Genomic DNA, 23252 nt, shown 5'->3' on the forward strand with positions numbered 1-23252 from the left:
GGCACCATACCCCAACCTAAGTGGAAATTACTGAACTGAAGAATTTAATAATAGAATTAAGCTTGGTAGGTGGACTTAATAGCATTTAGACACAAATGAGGAAAAAACTAATGAACCAGAAAATAAAATATGCAAAATAAAACCTAAAAGACAAAATACAGAAAAATACATAAGAGACAGAGGGTCCCATGAACAGGTCTAACATTTGTATAACTTGAATCACCAAAGAAGTAAGACTAAAGAGAAAACCAAGTAAATTTGAATAGCTTCTAATTGAAGAGTTACCAAATCTTATTAAAAACAAAACAAAATAAATAATCAAGCTATGGCCAACAGGATGACTTAGTGAGTAAAGGTGCTTGCTGCCAGGCCTGATGACCTGAGTTCAGTCTGGGGACTCACGTGGTGAAGGGAGGGAATAACTCCCTCAAGCTGTCTTCTGATCTCTATACATGCAGTGTACAACGTGAATGTGTGAACATGCACATACATACACACAAAATAAAAAAAGAAATATAAAAAAGCAAGACATCAAACTACTGGGTTAAAAAGCACTAAACAACAAATAGTTTAAATACATTATTAAAAAGCAACCTTATTCAAAGTATATCAAAACTGCCAAAACCCAAAGACCAAAAAGAAATATCTAAAACACAGCCAGAGATTTAAAAAAAAAGGCTATACTCTAAGGAGCAAAAATAAGGTGCAGCCCTCAACAGGAATAGTCAAAACGAGACAATAGTTGATGGTAAAAATTCTGTCAATCTATACTTTATCATAGGAAGAAACTGACGTTCAAACAAAGGTGAAAATCCCATGAGAACTATAGTTAGTGGTCTGCTTTTCAGTGTTGGTGATCCAGTCCAGGGCAGTGCTCACACTAGGAAGATGTACCACTCTGGTTGATACTGATCCTGAGTTTCATCCCATTTACAGACGATATAACAGTGATGGAGCAGAATAGAGGGAGGGGGCTTGATATTATTTCTGCAAGGTTTTTATAATTCCAACATTATTATACACTCATAAAAAGGGGTGGAATCAAAACAAATTTCAGGGGCTGGAGAGATGGCTTACTGGTTAAGAGCACTTGTTGCTCTTTCGAGAGCACAGGTCCTGTTCCCAGCACCAACTTGGAGGCTCACCAGCATCCCTACCTCCATCAGGATTCCAATGCCCTTATCTGACATCCTCAGGCACCAGGTATGTACATGGTGCACATACATGTATGCAGGCAAAACACATACACATAAAACAAACCTAAAAAAATTTAAAAACAAGTTCAGAATAGAATCTCCGTGACGGTTGGGATTTCTCATCTGTTTTATTCACTGATATATCCTTAGTATCTAGAACACTGATAGGATACAGGTGCTCAGTAAATACTTGAGAATGAATGTATATCAATACTAACTGACTAAAACTTATCTAACACCCATTACAATTTAGGCAACACCAAGCATTTCACATTCATTATCTTATTTAATCCTCCAACAATTTGGCAACAAACTTACTTTTATGTATGAATCCCACTCTTTTATAGATGAAGCTAAGCAATCTGTCCCAAATCACACTGACAGGTCTTCAAACATTAAAGCCTATATTCTTAACACTGCCATGCCTTCATGTCACACTAAAATAGAAGTTCTCTTCTTTCCTTATCCAAATTCTATTTGTCTTTCTCAATAAAGAAAGGCTCCTCCATAGTGCCCTACTTTACTACCTGCCATTCTGTCTCCTTGTTTTCAATTCCTAGCATACTAGTCTACATGATTTAATGTTACTGCAGCAGAGCCAATAGTGTACTCAGCTGCCTGTTCCTCTGTGAGCATTATCCTCTCCCAGAGTACAGTTCTTTATAGGCAACTCCCACTGATACAGAGAACACATGATGCTCTGTCACAATACTTACTATAAAGCAAAGGAATGAAGAAAATGTTTAGTCAGGAAAATGTGCAAGAGACGGTTTGGCTTAAAATTCTAAACATCACACTGGACTAAGAAAAACACTCTTGAAAAGGTGGTTTTGACATCAAATTTCCCATAGTATCCCTTTTTTCTTATATCAAGTTAGTGGATGTGCAGGGCAATCTGGACACAGCAGGACTTAGCTAAACCCTCTTGATAGGGCAAGTGTATTACATATTAGGTGAAGTATGAGAGTGTGCAGATAAACAATTACCCACACATGTAAACTGCAGCTTGTGTGGTGTAAATAGATCCCCCCTGTGTGGAACTGACTGCATAATGATCTCTCTGGGCTCTGTGGTTTCTCGATGCATTCCAACTGCTCAGAGGCTGGCGTGTGACTGCCAGCACGAGGAGCAATGGCCTCAGTGGAGACGGTCTGCTTTCCATTACCCTGAATACTCACAGCTAGAGCACAAAGGAGAAACCATACAAGCAGTGACTTGAGTCTCCCATTACACCTTGACATCTTTTTAATCTTAGGAGGCAGAAGAAACTGGATGTAGACAGTGAAGATAAGTTAAGAACAAAGAGGAAAAGGAGGAAGAAAAGAAAAAAGAGGGAGGGAAGGATGGAGGGAGAGAAAAAGAGAAAAGAAAGGAAGAGAGAGATAAGGAAGAAAGAAAGGAAGGAAGGAAAGAAAGAAAGAAAGAAAGAAAGAAAGAAAGAAAGAGGGCTGGAGAGATGACTCAGTGGTTAAGAGTACTGGTTGCTCTTTCAAAGGACCCACTTTCAATTTCCAGCACTCGAATGACAGCTCACAACATCTGTATTTCCAGTTCTAGGGGATCTGGCATCCTCACAGAGACACAACGACAATACACAGGACAAGTAAAATTACTAAATCATTTAAAGAGAGAGAGAAAGAAAAGCTTTGTTAGACAGTTATCCAAATGACCAATCAAGCGGCTAACACTGAGTGACCAACAGTCATGTGAAAATCATCAGTTGTTTGGATCTCCCAAAACTAAACATAATGTAGGGTGAGGAAGAAGCACTATAAAAACAGGAGCTAGCTAGGTGGTGGTGGCACACACATTTAATCCCAGCACTTGTGAGGCAGAGGCAGGCAGATCTCAATGCATTTGAGGTCAACCTGGTATACAGAATAAGTTCCAGGACAGCCAGGGGTGTTATACAGAGAAACCCAGTCTTAAAAAACAAAAACAAAACAGGAGATAACAGAGTCCTCAATCTTGAGACCAATTCAGTTTTGATGCTATTTAAAGAGTGTGTTTGTGGGGGGGGGGTGGCTGGAGAGATGGCTCAGCGGTTAAGAACATTAGCTGCTCTTCCTCAGGACTGGGGTTCAATTCCCAGCACCCAAATGACAGCTCACAACTATCTGTAACTCTAGTTTTAGGGGTCCCAACACCTTCACACCAATGCACATAAAAAAAGAGTGAGAAGAGGAAGATTACTACTTTCCAAGAAATCAAAAAGCAGAAGAAGCAAATTGCAGCTAGACCAGAAGGAACACAACAAAGGCTAACTGGATACAGCTAGATACTTGCTGTGTTATTTGCCTTGCTCACATCACATGACACAGGCATTACCATTCCTGGTGATAATCTAGATATGGAAAAATTACACCAGAGACATTAACCAAGATACTTACTGCTGATGGCATTAATGACAAGGCAATGAAACCAGGCATGATCATGAAGTTCACCTGTAATCCCAGCACTTAGGAAGCAAAGGCATAAAAGAAAGATTGCTGCAAGTTCCAGGCTAGCCTGGTCTACATAGCAAGGTCCAGGATAGCCAGGCCTACATAGTGAAACCCTACCTCATAAAGAAAAGAAGACAAAGGGAGGAATTCAAAGCTGTTTCTGGAACCTCTACAATCACGTAGGAACAATGTTTTAGCCAAACTGCTGTCATCATAGTATTCTCTACTGCCACAGCCCCAGAACTCAGCATTCTTGGAATCTACTACTCTAAAATAAATTCACAAGCGTTTTCTGATAAGACAGCATCCACATCTGATGGTTGAAGAAAGGAATCACAGCTCTGACCTCAGGGAGGAAATAGGCTGCCTCTGACTCCTCCCATGGACCCTGAAAAACAACTTGTTTGGGGTAGGCCCTTGGATACAGAAGCACCTGCTGTGGGCAAAGGCTCCAGTAAATCTGAGCAGCACAGGGAGGCTTCATTTGCTTTTTCTCAGGGAAGAGCATCCTAACTGTCCTCTGTCCCTGCTACCCCATCCTAGTTTATGAAAAGCTGCCTAAAGCGCCAGATGTCATTCTTTCCTGTTCTCCTGCCACGGCTACCCCACCACCAGAGAGCTTGCAGAGTTCTGGCGAAGTTGTGGAGACAATTAAAAGCACAGAAGAATTTAAATTGCTAGGTGATAAAACACATTTGTTAACTTCTGATGGGCTATTTTATGTTATTAATAGTACAGCAGATTTGTTGGATCATATTTATGTGTGTCTACTTGATTACCAGAGGGTACTCTGGGAATTAGCAGAGAGAGGGAGTATGAGGACTTGGACTAAGTAAGAATTCTTTAAATTATTTATAGATTGCAAAAAATAAAGTTACTTCTTTAGGGAGAACTATTTCAATGTGAAGAATTACACCTAAATTTTATAGCAGCTTTTTTGCTAAAGCAGTTCTCATTAAGACAACCATTATTAGCAGGTCTTAGGAGAACTTCAGTGTTCATTTCCTATTACTGGTTTCCTAGCAGTTCAATTTCTCTTAACTTGGGGGGGGCATGAGGAGGTAACGGGGTCCTTCTTGACAGAGGAAAATAGGGTCAGTTACTACTTTTGTAACATTTGACTCTGACCTCTCAATGAGTTACAGAACCAATGAGCTATGAAATTGCCTCCTCAGTTACCAGGTCAAGTGCTGCTTGTTGGATGGTTTCCTGTAAGGATAACATGAAGGGCCTGAAAAAGAAATATTGGATTTACAAAATAGGTAGTCCCTTGTATCCTCAAGGACTCTGGATCTTTCAGTGTCAGATAGAATCTTGTGACACAACTCACCAGACTGCTTCTGCTATAGCACACCTCTGCTAATGCAGAAAAGAACCAGAAAGTTCTGTGTATTTCACAAATGGCAGTTTAACAGAAGTGTTGCTTTAACTGAAGACAAACTCTATTCCCAGCAATTCTGAGTCTCTGAGAAGCCAGCTGCTGACAATTCAAATGGATAATTTTCAGTTACAATGTGTCAACTCTAGTTAAGAACTGAATTATGGAAAAAAGGCAGGAGGGGCAGATCTTGGATAGAAGCACTGCCTTTTGAAGAAGCCTACAACAGGATTAGTCACCATTACCTCACTGTACCACATTCTGACTTCATTTAACAGTAGGTAGAGAAATCATGGGCAGCAATGGGCCGGGGAAGGCTTAAGTCCATCACTGATGCATACCCACGAGCTTGGAGGTCTCTGATGTGTTTCTTGTTCCCCAGTTGTTTGCTCCTCTGCTACCATGGGCACAGGGCAAGTCAAAACAGCATCGATTACATGGGAGATGCTGAATAAGTCTGAAAAATCTGACAATTTTAGAAATGTAAGTTTTTGCCCTGATTGTTCTAGACTGTTCACAGGCTTTGGAGTACCTGTCTTATAAAAGAAGAAAACATCTGTGTTTATTATGTCATGTGTATGGTGCCTAGCAGTGCCCACAGAGGCACAAAGAGGGCATTAGGTCCCTTTGAAATGCAGTTCTAGACAGTTTGAGCTGCTCTGTGGTTGCTGGGAACTGAACCCAGGTCCTCTGTAAGAACAGTAAGTGCTCTCCAGCCCCTGCATTCTGTATTTTCTAGTAATGGATTGTTTTCATTACAATGACGTATTCAGTGATTTATAAATATGTACTACTGGGATTTTTCCTCTATGAGTGAATTAATAAAACTCACATTTCATGGATTTATTCTAATCAGGACAATAAAGAAGGAATTTGATTCTGAAACTTTTTGACAGTAATCCAAAAAAGCATCCAACTTCCCAATTGAATTCTGATGATTACTGACTATGTCTTAGAATGAAATTGTTCATTTCTTAAAACATGACAAAGAAAATCTCCTGTTTCCACGTTTATTCTACATGAAAGATAACACAAATAATTTTTCTGACTGCTTTATTACTTATCAAATGTGAGCAAGGCACAAGGGAGGCCACCATCCTTTGCTAAGACAGTAAGTCTATTAGGGCATGTGCCTTGGCTTGTTCCCTGAAACAGCCATTGCCAAGAACTCAGAAGCACAAAAACTAAAATGAAATTGTCTTTCTTGACACAGGCAGAGCAGGTAATCAAGGTAGACAAAGAGAAAGGGAGTTACTCTGTGAAATATGTTACCTACTCTTGATGAGATAGTTCTCAATGTCTTCTCCAACTGTCTTCAAGGCATCCTATAAATCATATTACCCTGGTTACTTTCTTGTTATTTATCTCATTATGGCTAACAGCTGTATATCCTTCAGAATGTTACTTTTATGTATCTAAATTTTCAGATGTGTGAAATGAGAATAATATTTTATGCTACCTCATAAGTATGTGGAAATTAAATGATAGTGTATACTGAGAACACTGCTTAGCACACAGTGTTTATCAGCTACAGCTCTTACCATCATAAGCCTGAGCTAGGGGTGAGAGCTAGTAGCCGGCTGCTTTGCTTTTCTCATCTTCAGCTTGAAGTTTGGACCTCAATATCAGTCTCTGGGTCATTTATTTTTCGTGCTACACAGTTTGACTTCCTGTTGCCTACAAGATGTAGGACTTTCAGCTACTCCAGCACTACATCTGCCTGCATGCTGCCATGCTCCCTGATATGATAGTGCACTGAACCTATGAAACTGTAGGCAAGTCATCCAAATAAGTGTTTTCTTTGTAAGAGTTGTCATCATCATGGTGTCTTTTCACAGCAATGAAAACCCTAAACAGAAAGAAGTTGGTACCAAGGATTGGAGTACTACTATGGTAGGCCTGACTGTGTGACTATTTGTAGGAATTTGGACTTAGGTACTTTGGGTTTGGAAAGCAGTGGAGTGCTTTAAGCACTGCCCAATGGGTCACACTAGTAGGAGCATGGGAGACAGAGGTGCTAAGAGTTATTCCAGCTTGTGAAAAAGAACTAAAGAAAAGCTTAGAGCCAGGTGTGATGGAGCATACCTTTAATTCTGGTACTGGGAAGTCAGAGGCTGACAGATATTTGAGGCCAGCCTGATCTACAAAGCAAGTTTCAGAACAGCCAAGCTTAGGCAGTAAAAGACAGAAAGCTGGGGAAGATATAACTGAGCAAGAGGGGCCATGTTCCAGCCCCAGCAAGCAGCAGAACTTGGCACCTTCTGCCATGTGATTCTGGGTTTAGGATAGAAGAAAGGACTTATGGAATAAAGTCACTGATGCCAGACATGTGTCAGTGCAGAGGCCATTGTGTGAAGCTGTGAAGTTGAAGCCTGGATTGCCTTGGAGACCCCAAGATGTCAGAGATGACAGAGTTTTGTGAGATATCTGACTAGGAAAGCTGCTAACAGGGAGTGGAAGCAGCTCAAGAGAAAGAGGTGTGTTTCAGTCAACAAAGCGAATGGAGTTGGAGATAGAGAGAACATTTTGACATCAGACATGGAGGTGCAGAGTTTGGAGTTGACCAGCTGGTTTGGGGAGGGAGAGTTAAATAAAATGGGTATTTAAACAATGCTGGCTTATGATTTTTATCTTTACAACAAACCTCTATCAGAGGTGGAGAGATGGCTTTGCAATGAAGAGCATTTGCTGCTCTTATAGAAGATCCAAGCTCTACTTCCAGAACCCACATGGTGGCTCACAACCATCTACAATTACTGTTCTAGGGGATCCAATGTCCTCCTATGACTTCTACAGGCACTAGGTGCACACACAGTATATGCATGCATACATACATGCAGACAAAACACTGATACATATAAAATAAAAATAAATAAATCTAAAGAAGTTTTAATAAACTACCAGTTTATTAAAATTCCCTTGCAACCAAACCAGTCACTATCTAAACTTCATAAAAACCAAAACTGACCATGAGAACAAACAAAACAAAGTGCAACAAAAAGGCCTTCTGTCGCAATGGCCAGAACCACAGAGTGTTGCTCTCCTATATTAGGATGTGGAGGTCAAGCTCCCTGATGCCACAGGGCTGTAACTATCAACTTACTGGGGGGAATGGTCCCTAATCCTGATAGCAATTCTCACATTTCAGCCTGTTCTTTACTCTCCTCATTATTTTCCAATATCGTGAAAAGCCACAGTTCTCATTCTATCCTTCCCACAAGAACTGGTCACACTGCTGCGGTCTCTAAGTCCCAGCAACTTCACCTCATTTCCTTGGACACATGTCTTCAGAGAGACTGACCCAGTGCTGACCTGGTCTATTCTCAGAGAAGCACCTCAATATGAATTCCTTTCACCCTTCCTGTTTGGAGGACAACATCCAGAGGTAAACATTACATTACATACAGCACAGAAGACCCCCTGGGGTGGACCTTCCTGCTTTCAAGTTCTTCAGTGTTCAGCCTTGGAGACACACGTAGTGGTGGGCAGCCACAGTGTTACAGTTAGTAAGATTTGCTGGGATACCACATAAGAATGTAATGTCAGAATCCAGCTGCTGCTCAGGCCACCGCAGCCTTCCCTTTCATAGATTCCCACAGGGCATCCTCCTGAGATAATGTCCTGTGAGTCCCTAGCTAAAAGGCTTATGGGTAAGTGAGTTTACATCAAAGGGAGTATTGGCTGTTACACATCTTGTCCCCATCCATTTCCCTGTATCCTGTGTGGGTATCAGAGAACCAGGCTACAGGCTTGTGCTATAAAGCCAACTATCTTCAGAAAGGTGAAAGAACAGACTCCCATTTCTGCTAAGTAGGAGCTGACCTCCTTTCTTCAGAGGCTCAGCAATACTCTCTGTCTCTGATGAAGGAGACTGAACTCTGCTCAGAGCCCTTGCTACCCTTTTGTCCATGGAGTTAATAACTCTTTTGATAAACTCCACGTTCCCATCAATCTGCCTCAGTGTCCCTCTTGAACCCCTCATTCGAAACCTTTCCCTTATAGACTTGTTTGAAAACATGAGCAATCAAGAGTGACATCACAGGCAAGAGAACAAACCAGCAGAAAGGCCCATGAGAAACTCCTGTTACTCAATGGATGAAAAGCACAGACTTGATAAGATGGGAGTGTACAGATCACAGGCTTTTTAGAGAGTTGGATGGGTGGTGGTGGCGCACGCCTTTAATCCCAGCACTCGGGAGCCAAAAGCAGGCAAATGTCTGAGTTTGAGGTCAGCCTGGTCTACAGAGTGAGTTTCAGGACAGCCAAGATTACACAGAGAAGCCCTGTCTTGAAAAATGATGACAAAAACAAAACAGTCAGGCTTACTGTTGTTTAAAGACAGCTCTAATTGATCTCCTCAAACGCTAATGCTAAATACTTAAATTTCAATGAACTGAGGTTATCAGACAAGGCTACAGGATAAGCTTGGATGATGTAGCTCCCAGGGAGAGTTCAAACAATCAGAGACTAAAAAAACTTTAGTGGTGCCAGGCAGTTGTAGCATATGACTTTAATCCCAGCACTTGGGAGGCAGAGGCAGTCAGATCTCTGTGAGTTCGAGGCCAGACTGGTCTTCAAAGTGAGTTCCAGGACAGTCTCCACACCTGTAGAGAAACCAACCCTGTCTTGAAAAAAAAAAAAAGTAGACGATAATATTGCAGAAAATGCTTGATTTCTTAATTCTGACAGTTACTAGCTTTTGAACTTGAAGCATTTAACCTTTAAACTGAGGAGACCCCATCAATAAAATAGGGCTAGCAATCACATCTAGTTCAAAGAATTGGAGCAGTATGAGTTTAAAAACTGCCATTATGTCATCATTATTAGTATAGTACATCAAGTTTTGTCTAACTCATCTCAAAAATGAGGCGATTTCAGACTGGCGTCCAGAACTCTGCTCAGGTTAGCTAACAGAACACAGCTTCGTGAGAGAGTAGTGATCTTCTCTCGTGAATCACGATAAAACTGTCCCTGAATGAGAGCATTTTCTCTAGATAAATCACATTCACATAGTAAAACCAGAAGCTTCTACCATTTGGGTCTCCAAATGCCCCCCTACTACTTCCCATTGTGTCACAGACTTCATCTTTTTTTTTTAAAAACATTTTCATAGCTTTGATGTTGGTACACTTTTCACATATCAAAATAACTTCCCTTGAGCCAGAATTGTAGAAGTGTCAGGTATGTGCCATCCACATACCTTATAGAAATTGTTTTCTGAGAACAAGGAACATCTCATTTGGCAACTAGATTTCTACCAGTATTATGAAAAAATTAATTTTTTTCAACAGTGTTTTAGTAGATTAAATTAAAAAAAACTCAAAACCTATCAAGGGTCAACAGCATACTGGCTCTTTAGAGCTCAGTATCACTTACACAGGCCAGTACAGCTTTTGGAGTACTAGACATATTATACAACATTTCTTGAAGGGAAAAGTATAGAGCTTTACTCTCTGAAATCAACAATAGATGGGGTTAGAAAGAAAACAGTATAAGAGGATCAAGAATAAGAGTAATAGACAAGTAATAGACAAAGCTTAAAATGTAGTTACTGATTCAAGACATGTTTACTAACACTTACCAATACCTTGACATACTAGTGCATACCACACTAAAGCTGGGAAAACAAAGAGGAAACGAAATGCCTATCCACAAGAAACCAGTAAAATAATGGAAAGACTTATAGAGGGGATGGGGGCAGGGGAATGAAAGAAGGCCAGGAAGAGCACTCCCCCACAAGAGTCACATTTCATTTGGCAAAGAACTGCTAAGGAGCCAGTACAGATTAAATGGCCTAGAAACTCGACCCTTATCAGTTCTGTAAAGGCAAACACGGCTATGCAACCTCAGGCCTTATTCCATGCCCACCTTGTTCTTGTCAGCCCACACCAAGAGAACAAGCAAGTCTCCTGTCTCTATTTCATCCTCCTGTAGAAGACTGGGTGAAGAGACTACTCTCTTCCCAAGAAACTTGTTTATCTCCCCCAAACTTAAAGACTCCAATGCATAAAAAACATGTAGATGTTAAGCCTGGGAAAGTGGTTCATTGGTAAAGTGCTTGCTTAACATAAGACACCAGGTTCTATCCATAGTACCATACATGAAAGAAAGAGGGGGGTGGGAAGGAGGGACATGGAGGGAGGGAGGAAAAACAAAGGAAAGAAAAATTAAGAAGAAAAAAGAAACCTACATTCCACCAATTTTATTTCTGAGAATTCTAACACAGCAAAAGAACTAGGGAGAGTCAAACATTCCTTTAATTACACCCACATTAGGCTGTTGGAACAGTGGTCTGGTGTCCAAAGAGGCTCTGGAGACTTGACCGTGGAAAAAGATACCTTTGTAGTCAAGGAAGATGGACTTCAGTTCTGAATTGCCTTAAAAGGAAGCTGGCAGAGATTAAGTCCCCTTTCTTAGAACGTTACAAAAACACAAGAAAAATTACATACAATAGTAAGGGTATATTAGTAATAATACTAGTAAACATAAAATAACCAGTAAACATAATACAGCTTTGTATTTCTTTAGCATAACCTTTCATGAAGATTAAAATGCTTTAGGTGATTAGCTTAAAAATGATTTGCTAATATTCTCAAAATAGCAATCATGTATACTCAATGTATACTTTACAATAAAGCATGGCCTTTCAAAAATATATCATCATTATGCAAATAGTACAACATCCCGTGAAAAGAAAAGCACACAGGTATAATATACCAAACAAGACCATGAGAAAAAGAAGCCATGAAAACAATCACCAAATAAAGGAAATCAGAGTAAGTGTTGTGAATAAAGGGGAAAGTTAAAAAAGTATAAGAGGGATGGGACTAGACGGCTGGCTCAGTGATTAAGAGCACTGGCCACTATTTCAGAGGACTCCGGGTTGACTCCTAGCACCAACATGGTGACTCACACTGAAGGAACCAGACCCTCACCCAGCCCCCTGCTTTAGCAGCCACAACAGGCTGCAGAAAAGACCTAGAAAGACAAAGGCCCCTGACTCAGCACATGCTCTTAGTTTCCATCCTTCTGACCTTGTAGGAGCTGCCCTAGGTCAGATACCCTCCATGTGGCAAGGGACCAATCAGAAGTTAGCTGACATGCTTTACAGCACTTTACATTAAAAGTGGCATAACAGTGACATGAAGAGCATAGCAGTGCCTTGGGAGGGCCTATAGGCCATAACAATCAGTTAACCAATCAACACAAGACAGGTCGACCAAGCCCGAAAGAGCACCAATCCTGAGACTGTTGCATACCGGTATACACTTATGCTGCCCAATAAGTTCCCCACCTGGCGGTTTCTCTGGGTCCTTCTCACGCCAGCCACTGTATTGGAGAGACAAAGGGCCCAAGTTAACGCGGTTAATTCGTTAATAATAAAAGACTCTTTGTTTTTGCATCAGCGTGGGTCTCTTGGTGGTTTTGGGGTTCAGAATTTGCACACAACAACGCCCATCTGTAATTCCAGTTCCAGGTGGTCTGACAACTTCTTTTGACCTCTGTGGGCATCAGGCAAGCATAAGGTGCACAGATATACATGAGGACAAAACACTCACACACATAAAATTTAAAAATAAATTAACCTTAAAAGGGAAAACCAACAAACAAAAGTCACAAGGAACCTAAAGGAACACACCTATTGGATCAAAAAAACTACTACAGTCCTGATCATTCAAGAGATACACCATTGAACAAAGCAGCTGCATCAAAGGCATGTTCTTGCTCCTACACATGTTGGTCAGCCTTCAACCAACCTACCCAACCAAGAGTCATTGCTACTATGTCATCACAGCTGGCCTATGTTCATCACCCATTCATGTATCCGGCCTGCTTCCAAGTACCTCCTTTGGGCCTGCCCAATTAGCAAAGCATTCATGTACTCACTATTCAGTGAAGAATCGGGCAATGCCATACTGGCCAATATCCTCCCTGTTCTCCAGCAGCTGGCACACTGCATCCTCCATGTACGTGAGGACATGTCGCTGAGCTGCAAACAGAAAAAAAAAAGAAAGGAAAAATGGGAGAGATTAAAAAACAATCCCAATGAGAAGCCATGCAAGTCAAGGTGTAATCTCTGTCCTGGGGGAGCGGTTTAGACTAGAGAGACACAGCTTGCTGGCCATTGCTGAGCTATGACCCCAAAGGGGGAAAAGATGAGTGTAAGACATGACCTACTGAGCCCGGGCCGGCTGTCAGCACCACCTTCCAGTCTTGTTTTCAACAGCCGAGAACTTGAGCCCCTTTCCTCTATATCTTCCGTCCTATCCCATCTGTGCACGGGCAAAAGTATATTCCAGGAAACGGTTGATCTGATCCTAAAGAAAATTCAGATCTCTAATTTTAAAAAGTCACGGAAAAGGTTAAGGAACGTGGAAAATTTCAATGCTGTCACAGGTGTATATTATTAACCCTGGAAAACAGCAAGAACTTAGTAGCTACACTTATTAGATATATACAGCCTGAATTTGTTGTTACTGGGAAATGTATGAACTAATCACCATCTTGTCAAAACAAGCTTGACATGGAAAGACAAGTATCAAAGGGACTGTTAGGAGAGGGACACAAAGGATAGAAGAAAGGAGGGTGGATAGGAACGCCTGAACCTTTCAGATATGATCAATGCATGATAAACATATGTATATGAAAAGTCACAATAAAATCATTTTGTACAATAATTAACAATAATAATGTTAACAATTAAAATTTATTTTTACAAAAACATGGTCTTGTAAAGATAGATTAGATAGAGAGGTACAGAGATACATTTATTTTTGTTTGTTTTTGTGAGACAGGATCTCACTATATAGCCTTGGCTGGTTTGGAATCACTATGCAAACCAGGCTGGCCTTGAACTCACAGAGATCTCCCTGCCTCTGCCTCCAAAGCTGGGATTAAGGGTATGTGCCTCTGTGCTCAGTGTAATAGTAGTACATTAAAGTTGGTAAGACCCGGGTTTGAGTGGCTACCTTTTGGAGCTTAATTTTGAATACGTACTTAACTTACACTTGTTTGGGGCTTCTAATGTACAAAGCTATGTGATTGAATTCTATAGTAAAGACAAACAGGAAAAAGAATAAAAAAGAAGATGCTTGTAGGCCAGGCCTGAGAGTAAAGCTGTAAAATACATGTCAAAATCTAACACTGTTCTCAAAATATTAATCATCGTAATCAAGTACATTAAACTGAGAAGAAAAACATAGCCAGACTAATATAAAAACACAGTCACATTCTCACCACTATATTCCCCTTCCTTTCTTCTACCCACTTAACACAGATCTTACAAAACCCTTCCTTCCTTGGGCTTTCTGGCTTCTGACGACTTACCTGCACCTAAGACTAAGACAAAAATTCAGTATGCCCTCCCCCCTTTTCATAGTAGAAATGAAAGAGCTTCTACTTAGAAGCAAATCCTGACTGAGGTTTCTCCTCCCTAGCTCCAGGGACTTACAAGTCAGTGGGAGTGTTTCTATAGTAGTTAGAATCAAAGTATTTTCATCCTAGGGGGCAGAAAAAGGAGAATTTTTTTAAACAGACAGTAGGGGGGTAGGCTTGTACTTGTTTAATATTTATCTTCCAGTCAGACACTTGGTTTCCTATATTACAAATAACACTTACCAATTTTGAGCCCCTACCCAACTTATTGAACAATGTGCCAGGTAATATACTAATTGTTGTAATGCATTATTTCATTTAATATTAGCACCATCTTCTGATAAGTATTTGTAGACTTCTATTTTACAGTCAGGACAGCTGAGACTAAAAGAATTAAAGCAGGCGTCCTGGAGTCCTGGGGCCGTAGTCTGTAGGTCCTGGAGAATGAAGATTTGAAAGCAAAGTCAAGGCTAAACACCTGAAGTTCATTGCCAGGACTGTGGTGGTTCAGGAGGGGAACGTGGAAGGTGCATACAGGACCGTGACCAGAGTCCTCACAACTGATGGGCTTACTGAAGACATAAAGCAAAGGCGCTACTATGAGAAGCCCTGCCGCCGCAGCCAGCGGGAGAGCTATGAAACATGCCGGAGGATCTACAACATGGAAATGGCTTGAAAGATTAACTTCTTGATGCAAAAGAACCGGGCAGATCCATGGCAGGGCTGCTAAGGCTGTGGATGGAAGACCCACATTAATTCTATGTCTAACTTTTCTTTATCCAACCCCATTTTCTGTTACCTTTCCCTTCAGTAAACTCAGTCACACATGAACAAGAAGGCTTAAACATATAGAAGCTTTCTCGTTGGTCCACAACCCCTTTATTAAAAAAATTAATCAAAAAATGGAATAGGAGCTTCTTCTGCTTCGGGAAAACACCAAATGGCGGATGACGCCGGTGCAGCGGGAGGGCCCGGAGGACCTGGGGGCCCGGGATTAGGCGGCCGCAGCGGCTTCCGCGGAGGCTTCGGCAGTGGCCTCAGGGGCCGCGGTCATGGTCGAGGCCGTGGTCGAGGCCGCCGGGCTCGTGGAGGAAAAGCCGAAGACAAGGAGTGGATCCCCATCACCAAGCTGGGCCGCCTGGTTAAGGACATGAAGATCAAGTCCCTGGAGGAGATCTATCTGTTCTCCCTGCCCATTAAGGAATCCGAGATTATTGATTTTTTTCTGGGCGCATCTCTAAAGGATGAAGTTCTAAAAATCATGCCCGTACAGAAGCAGACTCGGGCTGGCCAGCGCACCAGGTTCAAGGCTTTTGTCGCTATTGGGGACTACAACGGTCATGTTGGTCTTGGTGTGAAGTGCTCCAAGGAGGTAGCCACAGCCATCAGGGGGGCCATTATCTTGGCCAAGCTTTCCATTGTCCCTGTGCGGAGAGGTTACTGGGGGAACAAGATTGGCAAGCCCCACACTGTCCCATGCAAAGTGACAGGCCGCTGTGGCTCTGTGTTGGTGCGTCTCATCCCTGCCCCCAGAGGCACTGGCATCGTCTCTGCTCCTGTGCCCAAGAAGCTACTGATGATGGCTGGTATTGATGACTGCTACACGTCAGCCAGGGGCTGCACTGCCACCCTGGGCAACTTTGCCAAGGCCACCTTTGATGCCATCTCCAAGACCTACAGCTACCTGACCCCTGACCTCTGGAAAGAGACTGTGTTCACCAAGTCTCCTTATCAGGAATTCACGGACCATCTTGTGAAAGCCCACACCAGAGTCTCTGTTCAGAGGACCCAGGCTCCAGCTGTGGCCACCACATAAGGGTTTTCATACAAGAAAAATAAAGTGAATTAAGTCTGTTAAAAAAAAAAGGAAAAAAATGGAATAGGAGCAGTAATATTGGTTGCCAGTCTAGGAAAGGGACCCATTAGGAGTTATATGTAATGGGTACAGTTTCTGTTTATAAAGGTTTGTAAAAGTTCTAGAAACCATGATGACAAAAATGTGTATGTTAGGGTTGCAGAGAGGACCCAGCAGTTAATAGAGCTTGCTTCTTTATAGAGGACCCAGCAGTTAATAGAGCTTGCTTCTTTATAGATGACCCAGCAGTTAATAGAGCTTGCTTCTTTATAGAGGACCCAGCAGTTAATAGAGCTTGCTTCTTTATAGAGGACCTTGGTTTGGTCCCAACATCTACTAGCTGGCTCACAGGGTCTTTAACTCTAGTTCCAGGGGATTTCTTGTCACCTTCTGGCCTTTGGATGTATGTAGTACACATATTTACAAAAACTTTTTTTGTCTTTCAAGACAGGGTTTCTCTGCATTCAAAACACTTTTATACAGGAAATATAAATAAAATTTTAGTGAATGTGAAAAAAAAAAGAATCAAAGCAACTTGCTCAAGATCACAGAGCTAGTAGTAACAGAAACTGAGACTCAAACCAAGGTTTGTCTTGTCCAAGCATCCATGCTCTTCACAAAACGCCTCCTCGTTAACACCTACAGTCAGCCATGGAAGCAAAGTTATCTTCATGTTACCCAGAACAGAAGGCACGAGTGCAGCAAAATCACCTGAGGGATGGGATCCAGTCCCGTCCATATGAACTGTGGGCATGCATGTACACACATGAGTGTCACGTGTGTGAGCACCTTTTTGTCCTGTCCCTGCCTGCATACCAACCAGCATCTGTGTGAAGTCAGGACTTGTCTTCAGATCTCCAAGTGTCTTACCAAGAACCATTCATTCTACTACAAAGTATTCACCCCACCCCTTCGAAGGTCACAAAGTGGAACTAGAAAGCGCTGGTGCTGTCTTTAATCTGGGCTAAGGGTAGGAGTTAAAAAGAGCCACAGAGACAGGAGGGAAAGGCTCCTCGGTGGGAATTCCGACCAGCCAAGAGCAAGTGTAGCTCTGTCTGATTGCTCTTCCTGTTTTCCTCACCTGCAGCTCTTATCAGTCTAGCACTCTGTGGTTAAGTGCACCACCCAGCCCTGAAAAATCCTCACAGTTGATCAAACTTCAATGAGACTCAAGTCCAAGGCTCTTGCCCAGCCATAAACGTGGAGAGTGCTGCTTTGTACTGGTTTGTAAATGCAATGGAATAAGCTTTAATTTATGTGAGTGATTAAAGAATTCAAACAGCACACCTGCACCCCCCGGAGGGGAAAGCTATCTGGGCACATGAGCTGCCTTTTTTGGAGAAGGAGAAGCATTTCAGGCTGGCTTTTCCTCTTCTGCTTTGCTGTGACTTCCACAACACGATCAGGATTAAGTCTTCCAACACGTACCAATAAGGCTTCACTGGCCTGAAATCCCCATTAATGCCTAGTTGCAAAAGTCATGATCAGATAGCATTGTCTAAGATAGTCATTTATACTTTCATCATGCTAAAATGAAAGATCCAAGTAAACTTAAGTATAAGTAAACACTGCCTGATCCTTATATGAACCAAGGGAGTGACTGAAACTGTGGACCAGAAACGTCTTGATTGTGTTGACTCAGACTATGCTAATCACTCTCTCTCTCTTTTTTTTTTTTTTTTTTTTTTTTAGGTTAGTTTTTCTGAGATAGGATTTCTCTGTATAGTTTTGGAGACTGCCCTGGACTGTAGACCAGGCTGGCCTCAAACTCACTGAGATCCACCTGCCTCCGAGTTCTACCTCTTTATACCACCGTGGCTCCTGCTTTAAAATGGTTGGGACTAAAAATGTGTCTGATAAAAAACTACTTAATCCAGCACTCGGAAAAGGCAAGTGGATCTCTGTGAGTCCGAGGACAGCCTGATCTGTATTGTGAATTCCAGGGCAGCCAGGACTGTGTAAAGAGAACTTGTCTCAAAAAACAAACAACGACAAAAAGATTTTATATCTATAATAATTCATATAATCATATACCCATTTTAACTATGGCTTTTAAAATTGAGGGAAGTGTTCACTTATTAACTGCTAATTACTCAGAGAACCCTAATTTACATGGGGAAAGTCCAAAATGGTTTCCTTTTACTCTCTTCCCAAACATAAATACCATCAAAGTGCTAGCTATTTATTTCACAATTAAATGATAAGGGAGCCTATTTGGAAATTCTTGCTTGAGGGGTCTAGAATTTCCACCTACAACATTAGTTACACCATTTTCACTTTTAAATTATCATTTAGAACAGTCTCAACACTTGAATAAGCAAGTCTTACCAGGAATTTATTAATGAGTTACTATACACGCTATCAATAAATACAAGGGAATAGTAGTGTAGGAAAAGGCAGGGTGTATGTATGAATATATTCTACCTTAAACCTGATTTTCTCCTTTCATTCCAGAACTTTTTTGAAGTACTCTTTGTTCTTTGAGCTCTCAAAGGCTGGGTAGCACAAATAAATGTGAAAACTAAGTCTGCTTAGTCACCAGCCTGTCATGTAAACTGCTTATAGGTCTCAAGTTCAATGTCATTTATAAACTACTAACATCGTCCTATATATGATCATGTGAAATACAAACAAATAGCTAAATGGATTAACAAGTTACCAGACTTCTAAGTCTAATATCTCTATCTTCCATCTTTCTCAGTATTATCTGGGTCCTAGGAAACAGTGTGTTCTGCGAAAACATTTTATCATCTGCAACAACATCTTTGATCTTATCCTACACTAAACCAATTGCCCTTGACCAAAGGGGATGAGGAAATGAGAAAAACTATCACATTTAATTCCCATTCCCATGTAGCTCAGTGAAGTAGGCAACAGTTTCTTCTGCAACAGAGAGAGGTCAGGAGCTAAAGTCTGGATGACTTGCAGAGCTAGGATTCACACCTAGGTTTGACCCTAAAGCTGAAGTTCTTCCATTCGACTTCACTACCACTCAAAGTAAAGAACAAGTTGGTTTACTCTTGTAATTCCAGCACTCAGGGGACTGAGGCAAGAGGATTGTTACAAGTTCAAGACTAGCCAGGGCTACATAGCAAGACTGTCTCAATGAAACAAGGAGAGGAGAACAAAATAAGAAAAATCCCAAATCTTCCATTTGTCCCTTCTAACATGTTCATTAGCTTTTCATTGTGTACACTAGGAAAGGTGTTTATATGGGTAAAACAGACAGTTAGGTTATAAACTTTATTAAACGCATCTAGGCTTTTATCTCTAGGCTTTCAAATTCACATTCTAATTTTGTTTATGGGTTCAGATGACAGACAAGACACAGACTAGTCAATGGATAGCATTTCTCTTCAGTTTAAGAGGCAGTCTTCCTTCATTCCTTTTTCTAATTTCCTTGTTTTTATTGAGAAGGGTCTCAGGTAGTCCAGGCAGGCTTTGAACTCATTATGTAGGATGACCTTGGACTTCTGATCTTCCTGTATCCACCTCCCAAATGCTGAGCCTGAATGTACACACCATCACAAACAGTTTTGTGAAACCCAGGACTTTGGACATGTGAGGCAAGCATTCTACTAATTGAGCTGCATTCCCATCCTAAGAAGAATGCTTTCAGAAAATACAGAAACAAGGGCTAGCAAGATGGCTTGGAGGTAGGGATACTTGCCACAGAACCTGACCTTTTGAGTATAATACTGAAAGCCCACATGACGGAGAACAAAAAAACTCCGGAGTACCAGGATTAAAGGCGTGTGCCATCACCTCCTGCCATTAATAAAATATTTTTTTATTTATTTATTTTTTTGGTTTTTTCGAGACAGAGTTTCTCTGAGGCTTTGGAGGCTGGCCTGGAACTCACAGAAATCCGCCTGCCTCTGCCTCCCGAGTGCTGGGATTAAAGGCGTGCGCCACCAATATTTTTAAAATATCTAGAAATATACACTCTGGTTTTGCTTTGTTTTTATCTAAATGACAAAAACTGAATGCACCTTGTTCCCACTTGATATCTGGTTAACTTTCATAAAACAATACATAATCAATTTACCCTTTGGGCACATCCCAAATGTGCATATTTCCCTACTGATATATATTCAAGTTGTCTTAATGTGTTTTTACTGTAACAAATTGCACTGTGTTCATCCCCTCCCACTCCCACCCCACCCCCACTTAAATACTGAGGATCACACCAGTGCTTTGTGTGAAGTAGGCACAAACTGGCTGAAACCCCAGCCCCCAACATTCTTGTATATTTCCCTGCACATATGTACACGAGTTTTTACTATAAAGTAGCCCCATCAAAACAGAATTGGCATTTTATAGAATACATCTATCTTCTCATTTACAGATACAAACAACAAAGTGGCCATTCCAAGCTGCCCTATAATCCCAGTCCTTAGGAGGGGAGGGCAAAAGGGTCAGGAACTCAAGGCAAGCCTCAGTTGCATAGTAAGCTGGAGGCCATGCTGAAATTGCCTGAGAACCAAAACAAATAACAAAAAAAATGGCAATTCCAATTTATATTCTTCCTGGCCTCAGCAATATTTGCTTTCACATAAATATTGCTTTAGCAACATAAAATACTTTTTGTTACTTTTAGTTTCCTTATTTGTTTATTTTGAAACAGGGTCTCATTATGGAGCCTTGGCTGTCCTGAAACTCCCCATGAAGACGGGGATGCATTCACAAAGATCTTCTTGCCTCTGCCTCCCAAGTTCAGGGTCTAAAAGCATACATCACCACTCTCTGCAGCCTTTTAGTTTTATTGATTCCAAATAATGCTGTGTATATTTTAATGGGAGGTTTGTTTTGTATTTCTCCTATTAACATCCTGTTCATATTTTTACTAACTGTAATTGAAAAGGCTTAAAGGCTAGTCAGTTATGAAGACAGACTCTAAACTCAGGCTTTTGGTCTGGACTTCACAACACAGCCACCCTTAAAGAGTCACCCTAGTGCAATTGTGGGGCGCTGGCTCACAGGAAAGGCTGAAATAGAGGTTCCCTAGCCACCACTCTCCAGAAAAGCAGTATTATATATACCAAATGGAGTACTCTGAGAACAAATTACAAACTAAATAACAATCTTTTACATTAATAGTTAATTATAAAACAGACAAAACTAATGCATTGCCTCTATGTAGCCAAACCACCAGAACAAAGCTACATAGCTAGTCACACTCAATTACCCAAAGGCACGCCAGAAGCAGACAAAGCACAACACAGGAGCTAACATCACCTGTGACAACCAGAAAGCAAGAGGTGACTAAAGAACTCTACGTAAAGTAGAGAATAAAAAACTAAAGTCTGCTTCACTCAGTCCAAATAGGTATCGTACCAGCTAACAGATACACAGAACTGAGAGTCCCTCCACTCAAACAGTCTCTAACCAGCCATTAATCCTCCCCTCTCCCTTCTCCTTCCCTGAAACTGGCAATATATTTTGAGGATGCCAATTAAGGCCAGGTGCTTAAATTCCATTGCCACAGCATTTCCAGACTAAATCTCATAATACAGAATTAGTAGGTTGGAGTCCAGCAATTCCAAATACCAGAAACTACAGAATTTAAGGAGGTTTCCATCGAGATTCAGGCTTGGGAGTGCTCAGTTAGCTGATCATAACAGAATGTACTCCTGAACACCAGAGGACTCTAACATGGCATTTACACTTCCCACAGTTACAACTAAAGAACCCCTGGAGAGCCAAGTAGTGCCTGTCATGACAAAAACTTTGAAAAGACAGTTACCCATAGAGGAATTGCAGTTATCAAGTCAACATGCATAAATCTATTTTCCAGAAAACATGATAGGTCTTAGGTTTCAAACCCCAACCCAACCCTGTAAATTATCAATCCTTGGGACAGTGGTATGCCACTTACGATGTTACACCAGGCAAGGAATAGTAAAGCCACAGGATAAAAATGAATTGTCCTATATAGTAATCCAAACTTGTAGTTCTTGAAGGGCAATTTATAGATCATGATTAAATTCACAGAGTTTCTTACATTGGCAATGTGAGATTTAATTCAAGTTAGTGATAATAGCCATAAGATATTAACTTAAAACTTTATAATATACTTGATACTTTACATTATTTTGTTTTTTTTTAATAGCTGGCACTCACATAACAGTAACAACTTCTCACTTCCCCCACAAAGGCAACTAGACAAGTCTCATTTAAGTTAGCTAAACCTCAGTGGCTTAGAATTCCTGCCCTTTCGCCTTATATGGAGAAGGCCTCTGTGTAAAGATGGACATTGTTTTCAAATGGAAGGCTCACCTGTCAAATCCCCACTAAGAGCTGTCCACAGTCTGCTCATGGATATGGCTGTAACAATGCTTGGTAATCCCAGTCATTTCTATTTCTGTTACAAAAGCAAATGAGGCCATTGTAGATATTTATAGATGCCCCAGAGGCCCAGGCCAAAGTGCACAAAAACCACATGGGATGAATGACTGAGCAGCACAGGCTAGACAGGGAGGCCCCAGTTTACTTCACTTACAAGACAAAAGCTAGCATTTAGCATACCATCTACATTAACGGTATAAAACACCCTACAAAAATATACATTGGATCGTTTTACCAAACCAATAATCCTTGATTCATTACTTTTAGGAAGGTTGTACTAGCCAATCCTGCATTCCCACCAGGCCCAGGTCAAATGCCATCCATCTATTAATTTCAGAAAGTGTGCCCGAATTCTCTTCTAGCTACAAACAATGTTTCATTTTGTGAACCACCTAACACCTATCCTAGATGTGTCCCTGGCACCTTCTCCTGGATGCAGGCTATTCCTGCTACCCACATGCAACACATTTTGTCAGACCTCTTGTTCCTAAAAATGGACGGGTATCATGACTCACTTATCTTTTATTCCCTTTAACATTCAGGGTCATTCGGCATCTTCCGCACAGCAATCATTCAAATGTTTACTGACTGCATAAGCTGTGCTGCTTTTTATTCAATGCAAACACCGCAGGCCTGTGCTTCCCAGGTGGGAAATA

General features: G+C 41.2%; 2 protein-coding genes and 1 pseudogene across 4 annotated transcripts in view; 2 read left to right on the forward strand and 1 right to left on the reverse strand.

Annotated features, from left to right (window-relative positions):
* CUNH11orf49 (chromosome unknown C11orf49 homolog) overlaps positions 1-23252 on the reverse strand; it is a 160573-nt gene that overhangs the window by 115375 nt on the left and 21946 nt on the right. For 2 of the 3 annotated variants that reach the window (XM_040745819.1, XM_005064925.3), the window contains exon 2: positions 12906-13008. In XM_040745819.1, coding sequence (XP_040601753.1) covers positions 12906-13008 — 103 coding nt within the window. Of the gene's footprint in view, positions 1-12905; positions 13009-13196; positions 13337-23252 lie in introns of all 3 variants that reach the window. The other variant, XM_040745820.1, reaches the window with a different exon arrangement.
* On the forward strand, positions 14842-15148 carry LOC106021682 (annotated as a pseudogene).
* Positions 15312-16209, forward strand: LOC121140422 (40S ribosomal protein S2-like). The gene has a single exon (XM_040745821.1). The coding sequence runs from the start codon at positions 15334-15336 to the stop codon at positions 16207-16209; it is 876 nt and encodes a 291-aa protein (XP_040601755.1). The 5' UTR covers positions 15312-15333.

The sequence above is a fragment of the Mesocricetus auratus genome, unplaced genomic scaffold, assembly GCF_017639785.1.
Source record: "Mesocricetus auratus isolate SY011 unplaced genomic scaffold, BCM_Maur_2.0 Super-Scaffold_100004, whole genome shotgun sequence".
In the NCBI taxonomy this organism is placed as follows: Eukaryota; Metazoa; Chordata; class Mammalia; order Rodentia; family Cricetidae; genus Mesocricetus; species Mesocricetus auratus.

Coding starts and splice junctions, on each gene's coding strand:
- LOC121140422 (XM_040745821.1), top strand. CDS start 15,334: ATGGCGGATGACGCCGGTGCAGCGGGAGGGCCCGGAGGACCTGGGGGC.